The sequence below is a fragment of the Oenanthe melanoleuca genome, chromosome 2 (assembly GCF_029582105.1).
Source record: "Oenanthe melanoleuca isolate GR-GAL-2019-014 chromosome 2, OMel1.0, whole genome shotgun sequence".
Classification (NCBI taxonomy): Eukaryota; Metazoa; Chordata; class Aves; order Passeriformes; family Muscicapidae; genus Oenanthe; species Oenanthe melanoleuca.
In genome coordinates this window covers 37,213,591-37,239,201 of record NC_079335.1, presented here as the reverse complement: position 1 = coordinate 37,239,201, position 25,611 = coordinate 37,213,591, and the positions used below count along the sequence as shown (strand labels likewise).

Here is a 25,611-nt window from a genome sequence, read left to right as displayed (position 1 = left end):
CTGATCTAATATCTTACACAACCAAGACAATCAAGCCTGACACATTTTTTCACATAAGCAACCACTATTATTGTCCTCAGATTTCATGGCCTAGTTGAAAGGAGAATTAGGAGGGTGGGTTACAACAAAACTCTGTAGTGATTTTTGACATATCATGTTTTCCCACCTGCAAACCATGGATAAGATTTCCAAGGTCTTTTACCATATACATTAATATTGCTAATAGTTATTTGCCAGTTAGTTAACAAGATGAAGAGGCTAAACCCATCCTCAGCTGCTCTGCTGCATGGAACAAATACACTAGTTGTTGTGCCAATGTCTTTATTTTGAAATATTTTGTGTTGGAATGCTATCCAGGCCTTCAACCATATTACACAGACCACACATTAAGAGAAATAAGAATACTCTGTATAATTTATCTTTTAGCAAAACATGCTTTGTTAATCCAATTCATAAAGCCATGAAAATTCTGTTTGAAACTTATGGCTCTATAAATGTTAGCCTGCACCAGATATCAGGAAGTTATCTTAAGTCTAAAGCTAGAAAAATAATGCATAGAATATTAGAAACTGCAGTTTTTTGAAATATTATGGTCTGGCCTGGTTTCTTAAAGTTATTAATAATAAAAGCTTTCCATTAATGAATAAGAATTTTAATAATACTTTTTGTTCTAATATTTATAACTTGCTACATTTGATTAAACTCAATTTGCTCAATTGTTTTTCATACATTTATTTTCTTAGATATCCAGAACGCTGTGTGCTCAAATAAATGATGAAAAAAAAAAAGAAATAATTCACATATAGGTGGGAATCATAATTTGAAGTTAAGTCATACTGGGATTAATAGTCAGTGAAAGGTGAAACATGCTGCAAAAAAATGGCAGAAATGTCCCTCTGGAGAAAGTCACTTTGTCAAAACAAGGCTGAGAGATGCATACACGCCCTTATTCTGTGATCTCTGTGTCATGTTTGCTCAGTTCACAAGTCAGAGTAAGTTTCATGTTGCTCTCAGCACTCCAGGGTCAGTGAAGTCTATTTGCATTCTTCCTGAAGGATGCACCACCACCAACAAACCGTTGACAGGAGCGTGACTGAAATTGCTTCATTATATGTTATGATAAAGATGAGAATTATAACTTCCTTTTCCCTATGTGCAACTGCAGTTCCATTAGCAAAAATTCCCTTGTTTTCTCCAATAAATGAAGGAAAATTAAATGAATATGAAAAAATTAATGCAAATCTCTGTCTCTGTGGATCTGCTTGCATGTGGGTGTACACGTGTGCAATGTGCATGTTTGCAGGGTTCAGATGCAGACATAAAAGCCTGAAAGTAGCCGAAAAAATCTGCCATTATTTGGCCATTATTTTTTAAACACTGAATAAATGTTCATGAAAACATGGGAAGAATTTTTCCCCTCTCTTCCCAGTCGTATTTTTAGAACACTCTCGTGAGTGTAGAAGCAATGACTGGCAGGTTTGCTGAAATTTCAGCAATTCAGAAGGTTTGCTAATTAGCAGTGTGGTCAGGAGACTCCTCTTGGGTGTCCCATGCTTATTGCACATTACAGGAGGTGCAGGCTGTGTTTTTTTCTTGAGAGACTTGGAAGCTTTACTGGGAGCATAGCCCCTTCATGGAAACAGCTTGTCTTTCCATGATGTAGCTGGCAGGCTCTGTGTGGTCCAAGCAGGAATAATTGCTCCTGAAGTGTCTAAGGGCAGATTGGCTAAACTAATCCTCCTGGTGAGGTGAGTGCTGAAAAAAGCCTTTGACATACTGATACACACTTCTATTTCATTTGTAACTACAAGGCTGCTGCCACACACCCCTTTAACAAAGATACAGGGAGCCAATCTAATTACTGGACAATTGGGAGTTCACACAAAAGTGATGGATGCATGGCCCAAACTGATAAAATTACAGACATATAGACAGTATAATTTGATACTTTAAATGCTGAGTTATGTTAAGAGGAATTGCACAGTCTCTGGTCAGAGATGAATAACACTTGCTACACCTCTGAGAAGAGGTCTGCAGAGTGATCAAAAGGAACAGTTTTCAGCTGTCTCAAGCTATGAATCAGCTTTCTATGTTTCACCACCTCTTGATCCAGCAAAAAGCACCACACTTCAGTTTAAGACCAAGTATTTTGCTGTAACTCAGGATGCTTTAAGTCATATGTGATCTGAAACCAAATTGTCCAATATCAGTGTAAAACACCTCAATATTATCATTTACTGGAATCTTGATAAATGAAGCCATTAAATGCCATTCTCCAGCATACTGTACTTTCAGCTTTTTTCTGCAGCTGAGTCAGAAACACAGATTTTGTAAGTATTGCTGGAGCTAATAAAATAGGTAATGTCAAGTATTTTGGCTTTGTGATGTCACTTTGTTGTAAAATAAACCAAGAAGCATGTATGAAACACTAAGATTTTGGGCCAAATTCCTGCTTTCACAGACTAGAATGGGCATTACACTGCTCCAATGCAGCACCAGACAGTTTTAGACAAGGAGTTTTATTATGGGTAAGAATTGAAATTTGGAAAGAATGGATTTGACTGTTCAATATGGGCTTCAAATGCAAAGTTATGGTCCCTACTTTGCAGGTTGGATTTCAGCCAATTTTCTCTTGACCTATCCAAGGAGAAGATCACACAAATAATTTTAAAAGCTCTCCCAAACCTCTAATTAATCTGCCCCAAACCAACACAGACAATTTACATCATTAATTTATAGGACGAAGTTCTAGGATAAAATTCAGATTTATACAGTGGAGACCAAAACTACAAATCCACACACACAGCCACCAAACACTGGGGCTTAGTAACTCCCAAATGTGATAAAGTCTTCTACTAGGCATGGAGTGAGAGCACCTTCCACCACTACTAGGTGAAGAATGGTGGTGTAGACCCACCACTAGAGGGTGACAGAATATTACATTTAGTTAGGTAAATGTAGGTGGTATTTTACACATACATTAGTGAACATAAACTAGAGTGACAAATTAGCTTTTTATAATAGTCCTTTATGCTCTTTGAGTGGCTTATATTGTTCTGGAGAATAAGTTGAAGTCTTGCTGCAAATCTTCACATTTTTCATAATCTAGGAGAAGGATTTCCTATGGACCTGTCTCTCCTTCTAACATCATCACCTAATACTCTTGTCTAAATTAAATTTTAAAAAAATCAGCAGGTGAAGATAAGGTAGGTATGTAGGCCAAGGAAATTGAAGGGTACAGAGAAAGTATGACTGCCCTTTAGGCACAACACAAATCCACTTCCCACCCTCTCCTCCCAAAGAATCTGTTGTTCTATAGAAACACAAAGAAAAAATGGAAGAACATTTTGAAATCTAAAGATAATGAAAGTAGAAGACAAATGGGAAAAGGGAAGGAACAAAATAAGTACTACTGTAATTCTGATGATAATGAGTATAATTATATTAATTAAAATTACTAGTGGTGCATGGTCCCCAAAATTATTTTATTTGTATAATATTTTTAAGGAAGTTTGTGATGATACAGATAAGTACTGTTCTTATGAGAAAGCACTAAAGGTTGATAATTTTGTAGAAAGTTTGGAAAGTGCTGAATCAAATTCTTCCCCATGATCTTCACCAAACTCATGACTTTCCTTCCAATTTTAGTGCAAAGAGAGCTTTCCCGTGCACCTCTATTCCCCTACTATGTGCCAAAACTCGTTATGCTTTACTGCCAAAGTAAATAATTAAATTAGGAATAAGGGGTTAAGCATTGCTCACTATTCTTCTCTGAAGGGAACTGCCCTGGGACTAGAGGTCATTCTCATCACACTGCACTCAGGCACAGAGGGTGAGTCTGTTCCTTAGAGGAAAGTGACACTGGCATTTTCTTCATCTCATCTGACTCACTCCTGTGGCTGAGAAATTATTTTTGGTAAATAATGCTCAATTTAGCTGCTTTATAGAAAACTCCTGCTCAATTTAGCTATGTTATAGAAAAAAAAACCAGCCTAGATGATGCCATTTTGGCATCTCCACAGCTCCCTTTGGGACATAACTTGAAAACTTTGAAACACTATGAAAACTCCCACTTTAAACTCTCACCTATGTATCTGTGTAACCAAACAGCTCTTGAAACCTACACAAGGGTATTGATTCTCTTTCTAAATTGTGTCTGCCTTCTGGCTACTGTTGGAGATTCTAATCCCATTTCTGTTGGAACATAAACGTCCATATGGCTTAAAGTAAAGCAAGGACATGTTTTAACAAGGCAGTACTCTAAGGGACTGATCATTAGACTACTGAGTTTAAAGGAAAATCTATTATTAATTCAAACAGAATTTGTATCACAGCCCAACAATATTACTACTTAAGTATTAATGTCTGGATGTCCATTTCATTTTTCATGAAAACCAGGTAGGATCTGACTAACAGAGGCTGAGAATCATTCCCAGTTGGTGATCACTGCTTTTGACCTCTGATCCATAAGAAGTATGCCTAGAATCTACAAGTGCTTTATTTCCATTGTTAACATGTTCATGCAGTTTTGTTAGAAACGTTGCCAGTAAGTAGGACTACATAAATGTATTCACACATGATGTATATGGACATCTTCAACTTATATATTTTATACATTTCATTCAGAATTCTTATCTACTATAGAATAGGATGTGGGAATTAAATAGATTTTTACTATAATTTCACTCTAGCAAGCAGTGCTCAATTAATATTGCTTCTTGCAATGTAAAACTAAAAATTCAGTGCTGTCTCAGAGAAAACAGAGATGTTCTATTTACAGAGAAAGAAAGGTTTTTTCTTGTTCTATTGATTTTAGAAAATTAATGATCAAAGCCTTTCAGTTGGAGCAATATAATTTCAGTTGTTTACAGATGAGATATTATCAAAATGCTTCTTTATTAATAAACACCAATTAAGCACTCCTTTACAGGAAAATATCCAGTAAATACATTCAGAGCATTCAGTAAACGTTCTTGGTACTATGGGACACTTATGTGTCCTTTAAGTATATGAGAGACCATCCCAAGGGCAAAGAGAGCCTTATGGCCAATATGCAAACAACAAACTCTGCAAGCAGTTTTACTTGTGGGCAAACACAATATATTCCAAATTCAGATTTTTTTGTGTGTTTTTTTGTTTTTTTTGTTTGTTTGTTTGTTTGTTTGTTTGTTTGTTTGTTTTAACAAAGCCATAATGGTGCAACACAGTTTTATTTTAAATGAAAAACAGGTGTTTCTCTTTAAATGAGAAATGGAGGTCTGGAATCCTCTCTCTACAAACCAGAACATGTACTGTGTGAGTATTTCCAAACCTGGAAAAGAGCTAAACCTATTTCAGGTTTTACATGAATATGTATCATAAACTTATATAGCTGCAACACTGTCCCTTTCCATGGCAGTGCCATGCTCACACCTAGTGACTGGTGTCTGTCCTTGAGCTATGCAGAGGAATTCAACAATTTTCAGACTCTGTGACCAGAATGAAGGTTACATTCAGGAAACAGCAGTGATTATGTCAGATGGTACCAGAATGGTCCAGGCTGTGCAGGCTGTGATCAAACTTAGGCAGGCCTGACTCAGCTTAAAAATGAGTTATCTTCAGTACTGTGACATTAAAGAGGCAGATAGAAGGAAATTGGCTGCATATTTATGCAGCTCCTACAAAGCTTACCTAAGCTTAAGTTTGCATCTGCTGTCTTTGCTGTCTCTTTGGTGGAAGGAGCATCTTGAATTGTTTATTCCTTCTCTCAGCTTTTCTGTGTTCACATAATCCTGTCTGTTTGTAACATTTTTGACATTTTAGGTCACTTCCAACCCCAAGCCTGTCCTTGAGAAGAATTCCTTTTTCTAGCTTGCATGGGCTCAGCCATTTTATTAATACCCCTGATTTTTATGAGAGAATGACTTCTCTCCAGCACTGCTTTCTCTTCCTGCTTAGGTATTTAACTCCTTTAGAGATGCCTTTGATTAACTCCATCCACTCCAGCAGATAACTCATATGCATATTTGCAGTGCAGCTGCCTTCCCACCTAAGTCACAAGAGGCTCTTAGCAAATGACGTTTCCCATTTTGTTAATTCCAGTCACCTATTGCAATAACAACAGCTGGGACCCCAGAGAGTTCAGAAAGCTTTTTGACATATTCTTGATGTTCCAGAAACAAAGGAGTAAGCCATGGGTTGTCATCTATAATTAGTCAAGGTGGCTCAGAAGAACATCTTCAAATCTAAATATACATTTTGTCATCATCTGTAGGGGATTGTCACAGATTCATTTAGGATATGTAAGTAAAAATGGATGTTTTATGAATGTAACCTGGGTACATGTGATAAAGGATATGCAACTTTAATTTGATACAAGTGTTTTAATTCCCCAAATGGAAGCACTAGGCTAATAGTGAAATCTAGTTTTATTAACTCACTTCAAAAACACACACAGCTCCTCTTCAAATCAGAATCTGGCTTCTATCAAGATCAAGACTTTTCTGCCACTTTTTGGCAGAAATTATGTGAGAGCATGTCTCAGATTTTGCACTGGTGCATGTAAAGCATTACATGATTTAGCTTCAAATCAAATTCATGGCACTAACTTAAATATAGTTTGCTCTTTCTTTTCAACTGCAGTAGATCATTGGTTACCCTGCTAGATGAAAAAAAAAATATTTGGGCTTGTGTTATGATGAGATTAGACAATTGTTTTGTAAATACACATTTACTTAGAAGATACTGTGATACATCACATATTTGCACATAAAGGATTTAATTTACGATTCTTTGAAAACTTCTGACTACATCATTATAACTCTAGAAATAATTAAAGAATGAGGGATCACAGAGGCATAAAGTCCTTGGTTTGGAAGTTTCCATTAAAGTTTTTCCATCTAGCAATTCTAATGGGTAAAACATATGTGTATATCATCATTCTGGGATTGTTTAGTTATTGCTTTAAGGGAAATATTGCCATATGCCTTGTCGCACTTTAATTGCTACCAAAAAAAATCACGCATCAAACATAACTGTATTTTTTATTTATTATTTCTCTTATACTTTCACTGAGAACAGCCAAACTGGTTTATGAAATTCCAGAAATGTCTGCATGGACTAGGGCTAGATATAATGTAGGAGAAGCTGTTAGAAGCAGGTGCCTCTTTGCCAGCAGCAGAAGGGATGCTGCTCTCCTTGCATGCAACAGCCAACTTGTTAAAGCACTGACCAGGAGACAAGACAGTTCAGTCACTAACCCTTGTCAAGAGATATTAGGAATTTTATTCCCAAAAGAAATGTCCTAAACCCCAGCAGCTGCTTATTTCAGGAAGGAATGAACCAGGATAGAGAGCCCCCTTACATCTGAAGCTGGATGCTATGAAGATATGCAGCTACAGAAAACAAATTGTGGAGAGAGCACACCTGCACACATACATTTATTTAGGAGCTGGGAAATGAATGATCAGGGAGACCTAATATATCTTTTTGCTTTTTCATATGTTAGGCAAGTGCTCTCACTGCATACATATATGAAATTGGAAACTAATATAAATTTTATCATTTTACCATTTTAAGCTTTGGGTTATTTTTGGAAACTGCTCTTTTTTTTTTTTTTTTTTTTTTTTTTTTTTTTTTTTTTTTTTTTTTCTTAAATCATGGTCTCCACATTGCTTTTTACAAATAGGCCAAATGTTTTCATTTATGTCCACTGCATTTTAAGAGACTTGAATTCCTCAGGCTGATCATTTTTATTACAACACAGGCAGTGTAACAGATATTTTGGGTCTCTAGAACTCTCTGGTTACAAATTGCTGTGCTAATGGCATTAAGGCAATGTCAGCCTTACAGATATGACCTTTAGTTTCCTTATGAACCACAATTGCCAGATGATGGACTAGGAAAAGCTAAGTCTGCCATATCTTACAAGAAGCAATTTTACATGTCCAAAGGATTTGCACTGTTCACAAAACTGAAAAATGTCCAATGCATTTACTTCAAAGTCAAGTGAGGACACACCTAGACTTAGATACAACATCAGAGTTCTGAAATATGCCTGAGTATTTTGAATTTGAATAATATTCCCCTTGCTGAGAGGTTTTAGCTTCAGCCATAGTTGCTAATATATATCTTCATGAAACTTGAAATTGTGTCACTACACAGACAGAATTAAAGGTTCATCTAGTCAAAAAGAATAAAACAGGAACGATAAATCTTTTTTGTACTACTGAAACAGATACAGTTGTACTGTTATAATTAACACACTTATATGTATCACTTATATGCTCATAAATATGTTATGCATGCTGAATACATAACATGTATATATTGTTTTATAAATATTCATAGATGAACCTATGTAATATATGGAAGTATTTAAAATTTACTCATATATATCTGTATTAAATGTATATATTTGAAAGATGAAGCAAAAAAATCTAATGTCAGCCAGAAAAAAAAGCTGGTTAAGCTAGAAAAAGTGCTTGTTTTATGAAAAAAGTAAAATTGCAATTCACAGCATTTTATGTAATGCTGTACAAATTACCAGATACCAGAGACTGCATTTCTGGACCTGAATAGTACTAAAAGTTGCAACTAAGGGCAAATATAAAGACACTTGTTTACAATGCAAAGGCTTAGTCAGTACTATAAGCAATATGGCAATCTGCATAGCAGAAGATATAATGCTTTGTTATGTGTTTTTACTTTACCTATCAATTCCTACACACATGAACAAACTGAACTACACACCCATTAATTTCAGTCAATAAATATGGAGAAAATACAAGAAATATATATGAGTGGGAATTAATTCATACTGACATATTTACATAATCACATGTTTTGCTTATTTACTGGGTGGTGGCCATACATGTCTTATAAAGATATCATGAAAGCATTTGAAAGTGTACTAGAGATGGGGTGGCAATCCTATTACCAGAGTTGCTGGTGCCACTTCCACTCCCTTCATCTCTGATTTTGTCAAATGACACAGTCTGATGTGATACATACTATGGGTGTGTGAGTGCCAGACTCCAAACAGGACTGCTCAGCTTTCCAAACAATGAACAAGGAAGGGAAGGGAAGGGAAGGGGAAGGGGAAGGGGAAGGGAAGGGGAAGGGGAAGGGGAAGGGGAAGGGGAAGGGGAAGGGGAAGGGGAAGGGGAAGGGGAAGGGGAAAAAAAAGCAGAGTAAAGGGGCAAGGAGCTGAGTGTCATGAAGAAGGCCACTCTCTTCACCTGATGCTCCACTTTCACCCCCGAGCTTGGGATGAACACCAGTGTGTCTGAATTCCATTATTTTTTGGCAGGCAGAGGCTAGGAAGTGTCCTGGCAATAGAGTTTTATCCTGTTTCCCTGTAATCTTCTACTTTGACTATTCTGGAATCTCAAATGGCCAAGATGGTGCCATGAATTCAATTCCAAGTCTGGACCACTGAGGTAGAACATGGCATATGTCCAGTCCTTGCCCTTCAGAAAAGAGAAGACTTGCAAATAAATGCAGAGAAACACACACAAAGACTCTCATATGCTCACTACTTTAAAAACCAGTACTACTTAATGAAAAAAGGTAGCAGAATCAGTGTCAAAAAGTTAGGAAACAGGAAAAGCAGCTGCTCTGGGAGGTGTGAGGCACCTGCTGATCTGGACAGAGAGCAGGACCCTTGCCTACTTGTGCCTCTTCCTGCAGACAGAGACCTCTAGGAGGGGATATGAAAGAAAGTTTGATAATTGGATAACATTTAGATAGCAAAAGCATGTCGTGATGGGATATGAAGCACAACTGAGCATCTCACAGCTGCCACCCTGAAGTCATTGAAGCTCTACCATGAACATGAAGGGCTTAATATTGTTTAGATACTTTCAAAAAAATTCCAAGGAGAACACAAAAAATTGCTGAGAACCTGATTTCAGAATTATTTGATTGTGTTTGAAATTATGGACAATATATACTTTCTGCTCCCAAGTATTAGTGAGAATTTCCTTACACCAAAGCACTGTTGGGATGAGCAGCACAGAAAATTCTATAAAGCAGCAAGATTAAATAACCTGCAGTAAATATAACTCAGGAGGATCCAGGGTGAACACCTGACTATAAGTGTGAGGTACAAGAACAAAGTACAAAATACATATGTGAGCAAATCATTAATATTATAATCAAGAATTTTTGGAAAAAATGTGTTACTTTTGGCATGTCTAAACTTTTGATAATGAGGTCTTGGAATTTTAATAATACTGCCAAAGATAGTTTTTATGGATAGTAATGTAACAACAATACCACATTGACTCCAAATAATCTTAATTTTGTATTATATATATTTTCTCATGCTTACAGACTTGTCTAAAGACAACTAAAGCAACTCTTCTGGTGCCATATAAATATTTAATAATGATAATGTAGAATATACTGATATTATATTACAAATGATTATTTTACATCCTTATTCCAAAATGGACTTGCTTTAGTTACATGCCAGCTCTGTTAGATCCACTGAGTGTGTTCATGGGAATAAGCAATCAGTACTCAGCTTCATGAAGTTTATATTTTTATGCTTTCCACACTAGAAGAAAACATTACATTATGGACAGAATTTAAATAATTGCTTAAAAGTTAAGAAAACGCTTCAGTGCTTTTCTGGCTAACAACAAATTTGAATATTTGCACAAATGGATTCGTGCACTGAACTGATCAACAGTCTTCCAATTTTTTTTTTCTAAAAGCCAAACCTCACAAAACAGCATAATAGAATTTTTTATCTTAAAAAAAAAATCTCATTTTTTATATCATGTCACATAGAGTGTTACATAAATAGTCCATGATGTGCAGAATCATAGCCAAGTTATCTCGTCAAGTGATAAGCTGGGTTAAAACTTGGAATATTTTGAGCTTTTTGGACCTATCTTTTGCCAATAAACAAACTATTTCAAAAAGAATTGCTTGTGTTCAGATGGCACTCTTTCTGAAGGCAGTGATTATTTCTGGAGCCAAATAGCCCTAATACAGAAATGAAAGGTATACTGTAAATTACTTTAACTAAATACAGGGGTATTTTTAATGGCAGGTAAAAAAATGGAAAGTTACAGGACACAACCCCCCAAAATTAATTAGGTGACAACCATATTTCAGACTTTGAAATTCAGAACAAACACTGACCAAATAAAGAGATAATGCAGAAACAGGCAAGAAAAGTCCTTGCATGGCTAATCATATAGCAAGCACCCTGAAAAATTAATATAGTATACAGAGTAGTATTGTGTGCAGGGCTCCAAAAATATTTTGAAACTAACCAAAAAGTTCTTCTCATATCCTATATGCCAGTCATTCATACTGTGCTCTTTACCTTTAAAACTGATTTTATTTAAGTACGAACAAAATATATCTGAATTTGTTTTGATAGACCCAAAAGAAGTGGTTCTAACTGGTATGATTCTGAAGTTGCTCAATGTTTTTATCACATTGACACAGTACAGTAATTTCACATTCTTCTGCATATTTAAAAGTCTATTACAAATTCTAAAGAGTCTACTGAAAAATTATGGGCACTGAGAATGCTTAATAAATCTATTCAGATAATTGCTAGTGGCTGTATATTAGTGTGTTCCAGTAAAGAACATTCCACCATTGTCTTAATGGTGACCTAGGCTGTGCTCACAATGGCTTGCTGGACGTAAAATGGAAATCCACATTTCTTATAAAAATTTGCAATATCATCTGAGCTTAACTATTTCTTCTTTGTGATTGCAAGGTAAAAAGCAGTACTAAAAAAACCCCACAAAACCAAACCCACAAAACCAAACCCAGGCATTTTGTGCATGATATATAGATATATATATATATATATTTTTTTTTTTTTTTCCCCTTATAGGTAGCACAGTGGCTCCCTGGTATGTTTGTTCTATGTTCTGTTTCCCACTACCTCCCTCCCCTGTTGAACTGGCATGTTACTCCCAAACTGAAGTGCTGTCTTGATGACCAGGAGGGAAAGGATATCTTTAAGTGGACAGATGACTGTGTTTATTGAGCATTTGGAACTTAAACACAAGTTTAAGGTGATAATAAACAAGGCTATTTGCACTAAATACTGTGGTGCTCAGCTGAAAATGGTTTGCAATATGTCACTATATATATGTGTGCATGTATATATATTATGTGTTACCTTGGATACAAGGCTTGCTCTGTAGGCAGCTAACTGCTTCAGATACTCCTTCTTGGCAGCTTCAGTTTTCTTTTTGTATACCTAAAAACAAAGAGTGGCACACTGGTAAATGAATCTGGTTTTGTTTTTATATATCACCGATGTGTCTCATGCATTTTCATAATGTCTTTCTAAGTAAACAGCCTTTCCTCCTCATATTGCTTAAAGAGTGAAATAATAAACATCAACTATTTTAAAGAAAATATTGTTCCAACTGTGAAACAGCATTTAACTAACCAGCAGTGCTGAAAAAACAGTATCCCTCATAACACCTCAGGTTTAATTGCTCAAAGTGAAGTGTGGGGAGCATTTTCAGATGGGACCTTTGGGATGGGGGAAGGTAGGTGTGACCCTCTCCACTGGCTTCCACTTGTGAGACCAGTTAAATCTCTCTGGGAAAGATGAGAGTTTGCAGAAAGACATTTGAGCTAAATGAAGGAGGAGATGACAGCACCACAGATTAGACAAGAGAATTTCTCTCTTCCCTGGGTGAACTGTTGGGGGCAGTCAAAGAAGCCCATGGAGCTGCTAAGGATAATAAATGTTAGTCATTATTCCAGTCTTGATCCCATATCGGTCTAATTAACTTCTCAGAAACATGGATCTATTTCTGTACATTCCTCTCAACTCACCAAATTATTTTAAATGTGGCATGTGCACAATCTCATAATAGATTAAAGACCTTGGAGAATCACTTCAATTTTGCCCAGATTTCAAGATCAAAGATTATCTGCAGGGTTAGGCAGGACCTCATAGCACTAGAGTAAGATGATGTTAGAAAAGGATGTGCAGATATTTAGGGTTGAAAGCTCTCAGGAGAACCAGCTTCTGACCCATGAAGCCTAGCTAATGACTTTCTTTTAGCCATGTCAGTGACAGATTTAGGAATAACTCAACATTTCTGTTTGCAAATATTGTCATGAGTTTCTCACTACTTCATGGTTTGGGTTTTTTCCTGAATGGGTAGATTTAGGAGTCATGCATGCATCTGGGCTTCATGTAACTAAGCAGAACTGACTCCTCATCTTTCTTGTTGAAAGGAAAAGTTTAAAAAACATCTAAAGGTTTAAAAGTGAGGGAGAAAAATAAAAAGAAAGAAAATTTACTTTTCTTTTATTGTTATATTTCATGATTTTTAAGTCATGTGCCAGAGATTAATCCACATGTGGATGGGCATTTGGGGTTCATAATATTGCACAAAATGAAACTGCAGCCTTGTGTCTCTGTTGCCCACTTCTCCAGCCAAATGTACCACTGGGCATGTGTGGAAAGCCTCCATGAGGAAAGTAAAGGCTGTTCACCTTCCCCCTCCCACTCCTCACCGTCTGGTTAACTGGGCTATTGGTTCAAAACTAAAAGACAGGCAAAGCTGTCTAGGAGGACAATTCTGGGGTGTGCTTCTGAATTCTACAGCTAAAAGCACACATGAACATCTCCTCCCCAGAAAGATAAACTTTATGAAACTTTAAAGTGCTCTCTTTTGATCTTCCAATGCTTCAGTAAAACCAGCAGTCCTGTAATGGAGAGGACCTGGCAGCACAGAGTGTACACACAGAGGACAATACAGTTGCAGACTACAAAGGGAGAGTGGTAATGTCAGGCTGGAAGGATCCAGTACAGCACCATTTTTATAAAGAATGCACTCGTGAAACAATTTTTTGTTTCACTAACGCTTTGCTTTCAGCCACAGAACAAACCTCAGATACAGGCTGGCAAAACTCTGAGGCTGCCTAAAAGGATTAAAGATTTTGCTTCCCAGGGAAGCAAAAGATCATAATGGAAACAGAGAAGTCTTGGACTTCTAAAATTGTAAATATAAAGACAGAGAGGGAAAAAGATTGGTTTTAGCTGTGCAACAGTGTCTTTGCACCCTTGTAATTTCTCCAGATTAAGATAAATACATAGTGTTTGTTGATCTCCTATGGTTCCACAAATAATAATAAAAAAAAAGCTAGCAATTTGCTTCTTAAATTGTAATAGTTTGTGATTATTAGGAGAATTTCTATTTGTTTTGAAAGCAAATAAGAAATTAGTCAGCAGTCTGTTCCTAGCTGTTGGAATGAATTCAGCTTGACCTACAGAACAAAGACTAAGTTATAGTGCTTTGTATATTGCAATGTCTCTGCATCACTCTGATAGCCAACTTAAAAAACAGAGCTGAACAAAGAATTTTACACAGAATAATGTTCTTCAAAAGATGTATCTACTGCTTCCACATTGGGTTTTATTTTGCATTACACAAATATAAAAAATAGACACTCCTGCTGTGCTCTTACAGTCACAGCATAATTGAAAGAGTCCTCTGGGACTTGACTTTTCCAGCAAATAGTCATATTGCACAAGGTTAACTCAATAATATGAAGCTAACAACAGCCCTGCAAATTTCCATCTAAAACATCACTACATAGAAACATCATCAGACCATTGTTATTTAATTATGTCCAGTGCTTTGCCCTCTCCTCTTGAATCTTTTGGTGAATGAATAATAATCACATGAACACTATGTTTTCCCTGGCACTATAAAATTTAACTATTTAATAGGAGGTCATTATAGTAAAAAAAAAAAAAAATAAATAAAGGGTGGGAAAAAGTTTTAGATGACCTCAGCCTGCTTTGATTTTTGCAAGAATGGCTCCTGCAGGCTGGCTTGTCTGGAAGGTGATCAGCTTGTCCCTGGAAAAGCACTGGTGTGTCCTCTGAGGACAACAGGTTGAGCTCTCTCTGTCTATGCCCTCCTGAAGATTCTCACAGCTTAGCTTAGTGTACAAGTAGGCTGAGGATCCTCATGCTGGTTTTGGAAATTGATTGGTCATGGCCTAGACTAAAAATTAGGGTAAATTCTACCTGTCTGGGGAGTAAACACTTGTACCATAAATAGAACAAGGTCTGCTCTGGTTGTCAATATTTTTGTCTGAAGGCAAAGGAATGTGGCCCTGGCAGTGGTACCAACTCACATGTGGACTGGACTTGTACTGAGGGTTCCTGAAGGCAGGGCAGGTGGGGAGTGTCTTCAGCATTTGCAGCACTACCTCAAACAGGTATGAACAAGACAGCTGCTCCTCTCAAACTCTTCTAAAATTTTTTTTTTCTGCAGCTGTGAGAATTTTTTAGCCCTCAGGCTTAAATAGTTCCATGTTGTTGTAAGTATAAGACTTGCATCCTTGCAGCACTTTTGGGGAGGAAAAAGGCTTGTGTCATCATTCAAGTGTGCCCTAGAAAACAGCTGAAGGTCTTTTGAGCTTCATGCCTAAGACACTGCCAAATTATAAAACACATCATATCCAATAATACAATTAACATTTTTCATGTATCATAAAGCAAGGTTCTGTTCTGTTGCTTATCTATACTGTGTAGTGAGAATATATATATTTTTTTTTCATCTTTGAAATCTCCTATAAGGTCATTTTCCTGTCCTCTGTCAAGCAAGCAACAATTATTAAATAAGTAACTTGACAGAAACATATAGTTATGGAATTAAGTAATTTCCATTTTGCTTTAATTCAATTAAGATGATAATTGAACGTCACCTGATTGTCACTCAGACAGCAAAGGCCCATTCTGATTCAGCAGCATATTTGTGGCCTTACTCAGTATTTTATTTTCTATATTGTCCCAGTTGTGGAAAAATGAATGTTGGCAGAAAAAGACATCATTTTGTATACGCAGGGTAGGTCAGTTTAATTTATTCTTTTTCTCTTCAGCATGTTATAGAAACCCCAAAACACCAAGACTGCATACATTTGTCTATAAATGGAATTTGCTGCATTATTTTCCTACTGTGTTTTGCACAAGCAAATGCAGACAGCATAATACACAGGTCCTTATTTAATTGCACTTCCAAGGTGCAAGCTTCAAGTTCCCTTACACTGCACAGCAAAGCACATAAAAAGGAGAGAAATTGACAAAAACCTACTGTGTGTATATAAGAATAGATATAATTAAAATATTATAATAAAAATATAAATGCAAATATAAATATAGAATATAGAATATAGAATATAGAATATAGAATATAGAATATAGAATATAATACAGAATTTTAATTAGGTCACCAGAGAAAATGAATGCCCTGGGCTCTCACCAGGCTGGTACCAGTACCCAGGCACCAGGAATCTTTAGCTCAGGTTTCCAGGGCTGACCATGCATGTGGGCCACCAGAGCTACTGCAGCCTACAGAAAGGACTGACCTTTTCTTATTAAGTGATACACATCCTTAAACTGAATGCACAAAAATTCCAATTGGAGATAGAGGGATGGCAAGTTATAGGACAACCACTCACAAACACTAGAATCACAAAAACAACAGCAAAACTTAAGCACTTTTACTTTATGCTGCCAAATTCTGGTCATGTTTTACTTTATGTATTTAACTGCTGTTTATTTCTTGTATTTTTTGATCATAAATTCCTTGAGGCAGGCTTTATGTCTCCTGTGCTTTGCTATGTGTTCCCTAATATGAAGTTCATTGCTGATATATATATATATATATATAGTTGAAATATACCTGTTAAGCCAGGTTTTTGCTCTGACTAGGCATTTTTTCACAATGAACTTTCTCCCAGGTTGCTTGTGGAGGACTATCAACACATCACAACCCAACAGACAGCAGGATTACTACCCTGTCACTTGTGGCTTGCACCCTTATTGCCTGAGGGGAACAAATCTCCCTTCCCCCAATCATCACAAGAGCCAAAACAGGCATTCAAATGTCTGCAACCACATCCTCAGTTTTGACTATCAGGTGCTAATGGAAAACTATTGCTTGTGACTACAGTCCTCTTTGATACCAGAGACAGTGAACTAAACTGACCCATAATTTTTGGAGAAAAAGAGACTTTCAGAATTTGTGCTTCCTGGAAGTCTGCAAAAGCTCTGCTTCTCCTAGCTGACAAAGCAAATTAGGAAGAACCATGCTACTTCCCTGCCTTTGCCTATATAGATGGTATGAAAAGACAGGGAAGTTTTCTGTTTATCTTGTGGATATCTCATTAGATCTGAGACTTGCAAGCAAGTTTTATTTGTCTTTTTAAAATGATGTAAAAATGCCCACATTTGTTTTGGTGGAAGTGTTCCAGAAACACCACAAAACAGTATATGCAAAAATAGTAAATCAAAAAGCAACAAGATGGATTTTGTATTCTTGGTCTGTGCAGTGTTATATCCCATGGGAGTGTCATTTTCATGGACTACAGTTACAGGAATGTCATCTGATAAAATACAGTAGGCTCCAATCCAGAATTAAATTCCACATTCAGATTGTCATTCCTGGCCCTAAATATGTCGGCTCATAGAGAAAACTTGTATTTTTTTCCAAGTGGGAGACATATCTCTAGTTTTAATCTCCTGATTTTGCAGCAAAGGCACCTAGAGCTGCACACACTCATCTAAAAATGGAGAAAGATATTCCCACAGCAGTCAGAAAAAAAAAATCCTCAGAAATACTCAATGGACATTGAAATATGTTACCATTTGATTTTTAATCTAAGTACATACAGTAACAAAGAGGCCCAGGGCTAGCTGTATGGGTCAGTAGTCTCTTTGACTGTAGAGCATGGAAAAGACACTGATGACAAATTAGAGGCTTAGGGGAAAGAGTTCTGTCTGTGGGGGAAAGATCACAGACCAAATTCAGCTCTAGCACAAACAATGAGACTCCTGGAGAACACAGGAAATTGCAGCCATTTGTGCCAGGCTTAAATTTGATCTGATAGTCCTGATGCTCTCAGCTTACAGGAGTAGGACTCTACACTTTATCAGAAGCATGTTGGAGGAAAGCTGAGCACAAAACAAATGACATTTAAAGTATGATTTAGCTGGAGATTATTTCCACCTGCTGGTACTCTTCTCTTAAAAAAAAAAAAAAAAAAAGAAAGGATGTGAGCCTGAATGGAGGCATAATAATTGGGCCTAAATCTAGTTTTGTATGCAAATGACTTAAAAGTTATGTTTCTATTGAATTCAAATGTATGGCTAAAAGCTGGGGAAGAAGAATAAATTGAAAATTAAGGCTATTATTGATGCACATTGCTACAGCAGCATTTGAAACCCAGGGTCCTTTTGGCCCAACTGCTTCCAATAAGAAGGTGCAGTTAAAGTCAACATTTCATAACTCACAGGCCTTGTGCAATATTTCTCTAGGAGTCATGTTTGTTGTGTGCTGCAAATGAATGTTAGAAATCCACCCTGAGCAGGGGGTGTCTGATGCTCCCTGTGACTTCAGAGGGCTGATACTTCTCCCCTCTGAAGTCAATGGAAGTCAAGGGGTTCAAGGACTGGCCATGTAAAAGCCAGGGCTGTAGAAAAACCTGAAGATATAAATTTATGCATTTGTACATAGACATGAGTTGTATCTGGACTTAGTATGTGACCATTTTTGGCCCATTTATGTTCCAGCTCATTAAGCCCAGATGCTTTTAGAGGCAGGGAGAAGAAGAATACACCAGGATGAGGATCAGTTGTTTTGAACTCTTGACACCCCAGTCTAGACCTTCAAAGGGTAGAGATGCAATTTCAATATAGAAATTGTGAAGAGAAACACACCCAAACACACATAAGATGCAACACTGGTTAAAGCAACATTGCTGTTGCAGGTAGCTGGGAGGAGAGATGCAAGGTTGCTGTCTGCTGTGCCTATTCCAGAATCCATTTTCCTTATAATTCACTTTGGCAGTGTGCACACACAGATGTGCCTTCTCTTCCTATTCTCATCTACAAAAACAAAACAAAGCTAAACCTTGTGTGGCTGTTTATCTGCTGAACTGGAGGTACATTCTCATCCTCTTACAAGTGTGTTAGTTATTCCTTGGAGATTGCTTCATTAGCACAGAGCAAATAAGTGTTTCTAAAGGGAGAATAAGAGATAGATAAACAAACCTCTGTGTGAGTATATCAGCATATATAAGGGAAGAAATTGAAAATTTGTTTTAAAATGCTACTGACTACTTTGACCGTGTGGTCTGCACATCTTCTGAAGCTGTTTCTGCAGCCAGTCCCCTGAGCAGTCTGACATCCTGACACTGGGCATGGCAATGCAGTGGGGACAGGGTGGATCTTCCAGCCATGGGATGGATATCTCATTTGTCATGCCAAGGGATGGGATGCCATCACACCCTGGGAGGGAGGACCTAGGCTGGGTGCTCCCAGAGGACAGGTGGGGTCAAGACTGAAACACTGATCTTGGACCCACTTCAATGTGACTTGTGGTGTCTCACATCATGAGAGAAGCTGTGGAGATATGAGGTGCTGGCCAGCTTTATTTGTAGACCCCTTCCTGATCTACCTGGGGGACAATGTGCTGCTGTTTCTGAAACATCCCTGTGATCAAAAAAGAAACTTTCAAAACATGCTTTGTTATTTTTCATGCTCAAATCAGCCTGGGTTACTTTTAGAGACAAAATAAAAACCCCCAAAGCTTGTGGTTTATAGTGAAAATGGTAACATCACAAACATTGACACTAATGCAGAGGGACTTAGTTTTACATAAGTATTGGTAACATACAATCCAAGTTCCATCAGATGTTAAAGAATAAACTGCAGCTTTTATCTAGTGGGTCTTTGAGCACCGATGAGGAGTAAATGATTTGATTTTGTGAGCTTGGAGGATTTGTCAGCTGCCTCATATGTATAATTCTGGCTCTTCATATCCCTGCTGCTTCTAATTTAGCAGGACAGGCTCATAATTGAAGCAAATTAACTATTTACACTTGCCACTTCTACCAGGGGAAGAGGACACATCAGCAGGAAAGAATGAGTGGGAAATTAAATTCTTCCCACTTGTGTCAGATCTGCCCTTCTATAAACACATTAACAGTAATTTCATGAGGCGTCAACCATAGGAATAAATACTGAGGGATAAAATAATGAGGTGTTGCTATTGAGCTGAACTGTTGCAGCTAATATTACTGTCTATGAATTATGCAGCCTGAAAGAAAGCATCTGTCACAGCACTCACACAGTGGTTTGGTTTCACCTGCTTCTTCTGATTGCTAAATTTTGGGTGCCCAAGGTGAATCCCTCCTCCTCCCAGCTGCAGGACCAGTGCAAAGCTGAAGCAAACACACAGGAATACACACTCACACACAATATGCACACTAAGCTGTTCATAGGAGGCCAAATTAATTCCTACTAGAATTCCAGTTAAGTCACTGAAGTTACACCAGAGATTAATTTTGTTGAATGTTGAATAGACATTCAATTCCATTTTTAGAATAACAGAACATTTATTAAGGTCTTTGGCTGAAGTTTTAAAGTTACACTAATGTAAACAAGAACATTTTGTTTGTAATTTGCCACATCTATTACAGCTTTACTAGAACTCCAATTAGAAACTTAAGGTTCATTTAGTACATGCACATCTGGTACTGATTTAAAATTACTTTCCTTTTACATCTAAGGACAGAAAATGACCTAAATAGCCTTTTTACCCAGTTTAAACCAGTGTTTTGTCTGAAAGCCAGCAACTCAACCATTTAGCATGCTGATCCCTCTTTCCTAGGGGCTGTTTATCTCCCCTTTGCAGTAAAAAAGTGTGCAAAGGGCAAAGATGTACATAGATAAGCTATAGAAATGGGATGCACAGAAATATGGTACTAAGGAGAAACCAGTGTTTGTGATCATAAGGAACTGGAAATGTCACTTAAAAAAAATAATCCCAGTGCTATGGCTACAGCATTTTGGAGAATGTAACTCAACATACTACTGCTACAGCTGCCTACCACTCACAGATTTATTAATCTGAACAATTTTAGAAAGCATTTACAGTGAAAAATGAAGAAAAATGTACAGTGCCTGCTTCTGATCATGTATAATTATTGCACTCTATCCAGAATTTGAGAAGTCCATGACAAAGTCCACCATGACCACTAAACTCCCTTTAACTTCTAGGCTCTTTGTAGATAGATTTGGACAAACAAAACACAGGCACACACCAGCATTGTTTGCAAATAGATCGTTTACACAGAAATTGATGGGAGCATATGATTCAAAAATTCAAATGTCTTCATATGATAAAATAAGTGGGAAGTACTCTGGTATCTGCTTTAGTCTAATAAATTGTATTATTGCCATGGTAAGAGAATCAGAGTGCAATCTATTTTAAGCATAACTCTCCCCTAACTTCAGTAAGGCACACACCATCAGCTAGTTCATAGCACCATTTCCTTTTCTGTCATTCAGATCCTATTTTCTCAATCAACACTTTCCTAGTCCTTCACAGTTTGAAAAACATATGTGTTTATTGCACAAAGATTTTCAAGCTACAGTCTAATATTCCAGGTTATCAAAATTTTGTTGCAAAGTCTTGGACATACATATACTGCCCTTAGGTCATTATTGTACTGAGTTTCTATACTTTTATTTATTCTGTGGTCAGTCTTCAGCAATAAACAAGAAGAATTCTATGCATTTCAGGAAAAAATGGCTCAGATCATAGGAACAAAGAAGATTTCATTTTAGCATGAAAACATGAGGCTATTCTTCTTTCTCAATAGCTGCATTATGTTCTACTTTCTGATTCATTTATATTTACTATTTAAATAGCAAAAGGAGTTCCAATTCAGGAAACATAATTTGGAAACATATTTCTATTTAAATTCCAGAATAAACATTAGCTTCCAAAACATAAGCCAGAAGCTTTATGATAATTGAATCCTTTTCAGCAAGTATAATTCATCAATAAAATAGTCCTCTAATGATGTTATTGTTTCTTTATTTAACTATTTTTGAATTTCTGAAGCTTCCTCAATGCCAAATACCAAAAGCTACATTAATCATTTGTATTTTTAGAGTCCAATTTTCCTACCAGAGACATTGGTTTTATAGTAGTTACTAATGCTCTGGATCTGAAAAATTAGGCCTTTAAAATACAGACTATCTGGTCAGTTAAGATGTCTTGTAACCATTACTTTGTACTATTAGATCCCTAATGGAATAAAAAATGAATTTAAATTTATTCTAGAAAATAGGATTGCCAATTATATTTTTTTTAATGGGGACCATCTTTTATTATTTTTGTACAGTGTTAGATTAGAAAGGTCATGGGCCTGGAATTTTAAAAATGTGCTTAATTGATGTGAATGAATAGGCAAAATGAGTCAAAAAGCAACAAAGATGTGCTAACCCAAACTGTTTAAAGAATTGGCTTAAAAAACATACTTGCAGCCATTTTTGCATGCATGTGTCATATGGATCCCATAACACATCACTCATCTGTGTTTCAACCTAAGTTAGCAACAACAGAGATTAGGAAAATAAATTTTGTTCTGTTCTTACAGCATAGGACTTATTTAAATTTTGCTCTCAATCATGAATAGGAAATCAAAGTTAAAGCAGGAAATTTAGGGTTTCATGCACTTTTTGTACATATTTTTATGGAAGGGCTTTAATATTTTGGTGGTATTACTCACATGACAAGCTCAAAGGAAATGAGCATTTTTCAGTCTTTTAGGTTGACCTTTGCTGGGCTTATTAAAAAAGGGAAAAGAAAGACACAACACAAGAAAATAACTCTAATGTGCCACTCTAAGTGACTTTTCTGATCCCTGTGTTCAGGAAGTTACCTTTGCTCCAGCTAAACCTTCCAAATGCTGGCCTTATTCTTTGGTGGATACTAGATAACAAAAGCTTTTTTTTTTTCTTTTTTTTTTTTTCTCTCCAGTTAGCCAACAAGTGCCAAATCTTGATTCTTTTTATACTGGCATCTTTAACAAGGATTGAGATGTACCTACACCACCCAGTTATTAGCAAAGTAATCCTTCTTTTTCTTTTTTTCCAAGCTCAAATAATTTTACATACCAAAAAATGATTAAGAAGTTTTTGTTAATTCTTAGTTTTTTAAATGTAATTTTGTAATAACAGTGTATAAATGAATGAGATTCAGTTAATTCCCAGTAATTTTTCACTCCCTGTGCTAACATCAACCCCAGTCCAGGTCTCCTGTAGCCAACATAACTCTCAACCAGCACATCCTTTCCTTCCATATCTGTTGCTTTTTTAAAGTTCCCATTCCTTTATCAATCCAATCCTTTCTTTGGCAGTTAGTAAAAATGCAAACAATAACAACAGAAGAGCAATGGCATGCTACAGTGAGGATCAATGGTATTTGCCAGCTGCCACCACTAAAATGTGATGAGCTTCCAGAGTTGCCCATTTTTACACAGCTTTGACTGACTTGGAAGGATTTCTGCAAAGTTCCAGGTCCAGCTCTGCTGGCCTCATTGCAGAACCAAGGCCTTCCATGGAAGATGGAAGTAACCCTGGGAAGTGATTTCCACAGCCCACATACATGCTAGAGGATGCCCTTTGCCAGCATCCACCCTAGGTCTCCTTGGGTCAACACATCACTAACTTTTTCACAAAACCTAGGTGGTTTGGGAGCCTTCTGGCATCATGGGATCATGGGCAAGGGAAGCATCTGCAAATGGGAGCTCAGATATGTCAGCTCCCACTACACAGATCTAAGCTTTGGCTGCAAGGTCCTCTCACATGGCAGTTTCACATACAGGGCAATGATATTGTAATATCCTAGGCCCACAGATTTCAGCATAAAACATTCCTAAATATATTCCTGAAATTTGTGCCACATCCCAAAACAAAGTAAAATATTTTAGTGGTTTCATACAGATGAAATAAAACAATATTATCCTTATCTCAGTCTCTTTGAATCATATTCCTGAGATGGCACATATTCAAGTTTCATCCTGGCTAACAAAAGAATCTGCCTACAGTGCTCAGATGACCCTGATAACACTTTCCTGAAACAAAGCCTCTGAGCTCCAGCACATACTGTACCTGTTTTTGTTCTTCTCCTAAGCCGTCCCACATTGAAGCCACAATTTTAGAGACTTCACCGAAAGTGGCATTGGGGTTTTGGCCCTTGATGGCTGCTTGAGTGTCTCGAAAGAACAATGCATAGGCAGACACAGGCTTCTGTGGCTCATTTGGGTCCTTCTTCTTCTTCTTTTTGGGAGTTTTGGGTTTCTTTCCTATATCTGAAGCAGGTCTCTTCTCACCACCGTTGACCTGTAACATAAAATTAGGAAAGTACTATTAAAAAAAGCCAGTTTAATTCATTCCAACCACTGTTACAGCCCCTGTGATACAAAAATTTTGCATGCAGAAATGGAATTTTTGTTGTCATCTTTGATAATGGATATGTTGACACTATCTGCATTAGTCACAAGTATAAAATTCATTATAAGTATTTCAGATAATGCTATTTTTCCATTAAATACTTTATATTTCTCTTTCATATAATTGCCATAATCTCTGTCTGGTCATCTTTTCACCTTTTCTAAGTTTTATTGCTAGTGGCTATAACAAGAAAATAATGAGAAAATTCAAATGAAATTAGTTTCTTTATAGCCTGAGTATCAGTTCAACCCCATGAACCATCTGCAGACAGCAGGAACACTGTCATTTCTACCTTTTGCTCATTCTTGTCCTTCCCCAGAATGACCCCAGACTACTGCTCAAATCAATTTCTTCTGCAGCCAGTGGTACATCTTCCAGGGACTGAGGAAAATCTGCTTGTGAACCAAACAATTCAAGCTACAGACATTCCCCTACACACCTTCTAATTAAAGTCTGAAGAAACAAACCTTTACCAGTACAGGCAGTTCAGAGTCTTTTAAAGGATCAGTTTTGACTTATCTGGATTTAGCTGAGTAGTTTTTATGTTTGCTCATGTAAAAACAAATGGTATGAGGAGAGGAGTGAAAGAGGAATGGTGTATGGAGGAATGCTCACGTGCCTTATTTATGCACCACCTGAAAACAACCCTGCATGTGAGCATCTGCTCAAACACCAAAGCATTCTCTTTTCCTGGTGAAGCTGGTGAAGGTCTGGAGCTCGAGTCTTGTGAGGAGCAGCTGAGGGAGCAGGGGCTGCTTAACCTGGAGAAAAGAAGGCTAAGGGGAGACCTTATCACTCTCTAGAACTACTTGAAAGAAGGTTGCAGCAAGGTGAGTGTTGGTCTCTTGACCCAAGTTACAAGCCATAGAAAGAGAAGAAATGGCCTCAAGTTGCCTCTGGGAAAGTTTAGATATTAGGAAAAAGTTCTTCACCAAAAAGATTGTCAAGCAATGGAACAGGCTGCTCAGGGAAGTGGTGGAGTCACTCTCCCTGGAGGCATTTAAAAGATCTGTAGATGTGGCTCCTGGGCACGTGTGGCAGGCTTGGAAGTGTGAGATTAACAGTTAGACTAACAATTAGGTTAAAAATTAGGTGATCTTGAAGGTCTTTTCCAACCTAAATGATTCTAGGATTCTATGACTTACAAGCACAAAAAAACGACAATAACCTGATTCTCGAACACATTGGAGCTCCATGGCAAAGTATCTTTCCTTGATATGATCACTTAATTTACTGTAACTGCAGAAATGGTGTGTGATCTTACAAGTGGGTTCAAAGGCTTTTTTCTTTTGTCAGCATGACCAAAG

At 37.1% G+C, this 25,611-nt stretch overlaps 1 protein-coding gene across 3 annotated transcripts in view; it reads right to left on the bottom strand.

Moving 5' to 3' along the window:
* Positions 1–25,611, bottom strand: part of TOX (thymocyte selection associated high mobility group box) — a 215,853-nt gene that overhangs the window by 13,544 nt on the left and 176,698 nt on the right. For all 3 annotated transcript variants that reach the window (XM_056485533.1, XM_056485534.1, XM_056485532.1), the window contains 2 exons: positions 23,963–24,193; positions 12,137–12,217 (listed from right to left, as the gene is read on the bottom strand). In XM_056485533.1, the coding sequence (XP_056341508.1) occupies positions 12,137–12,217; positions 23,963–24,193 (312 nt within the window). The remainder of the gene's footprint in view (positions 1–12,136; positions 12,218–23,962; positions 24,194–25,611) is intronic.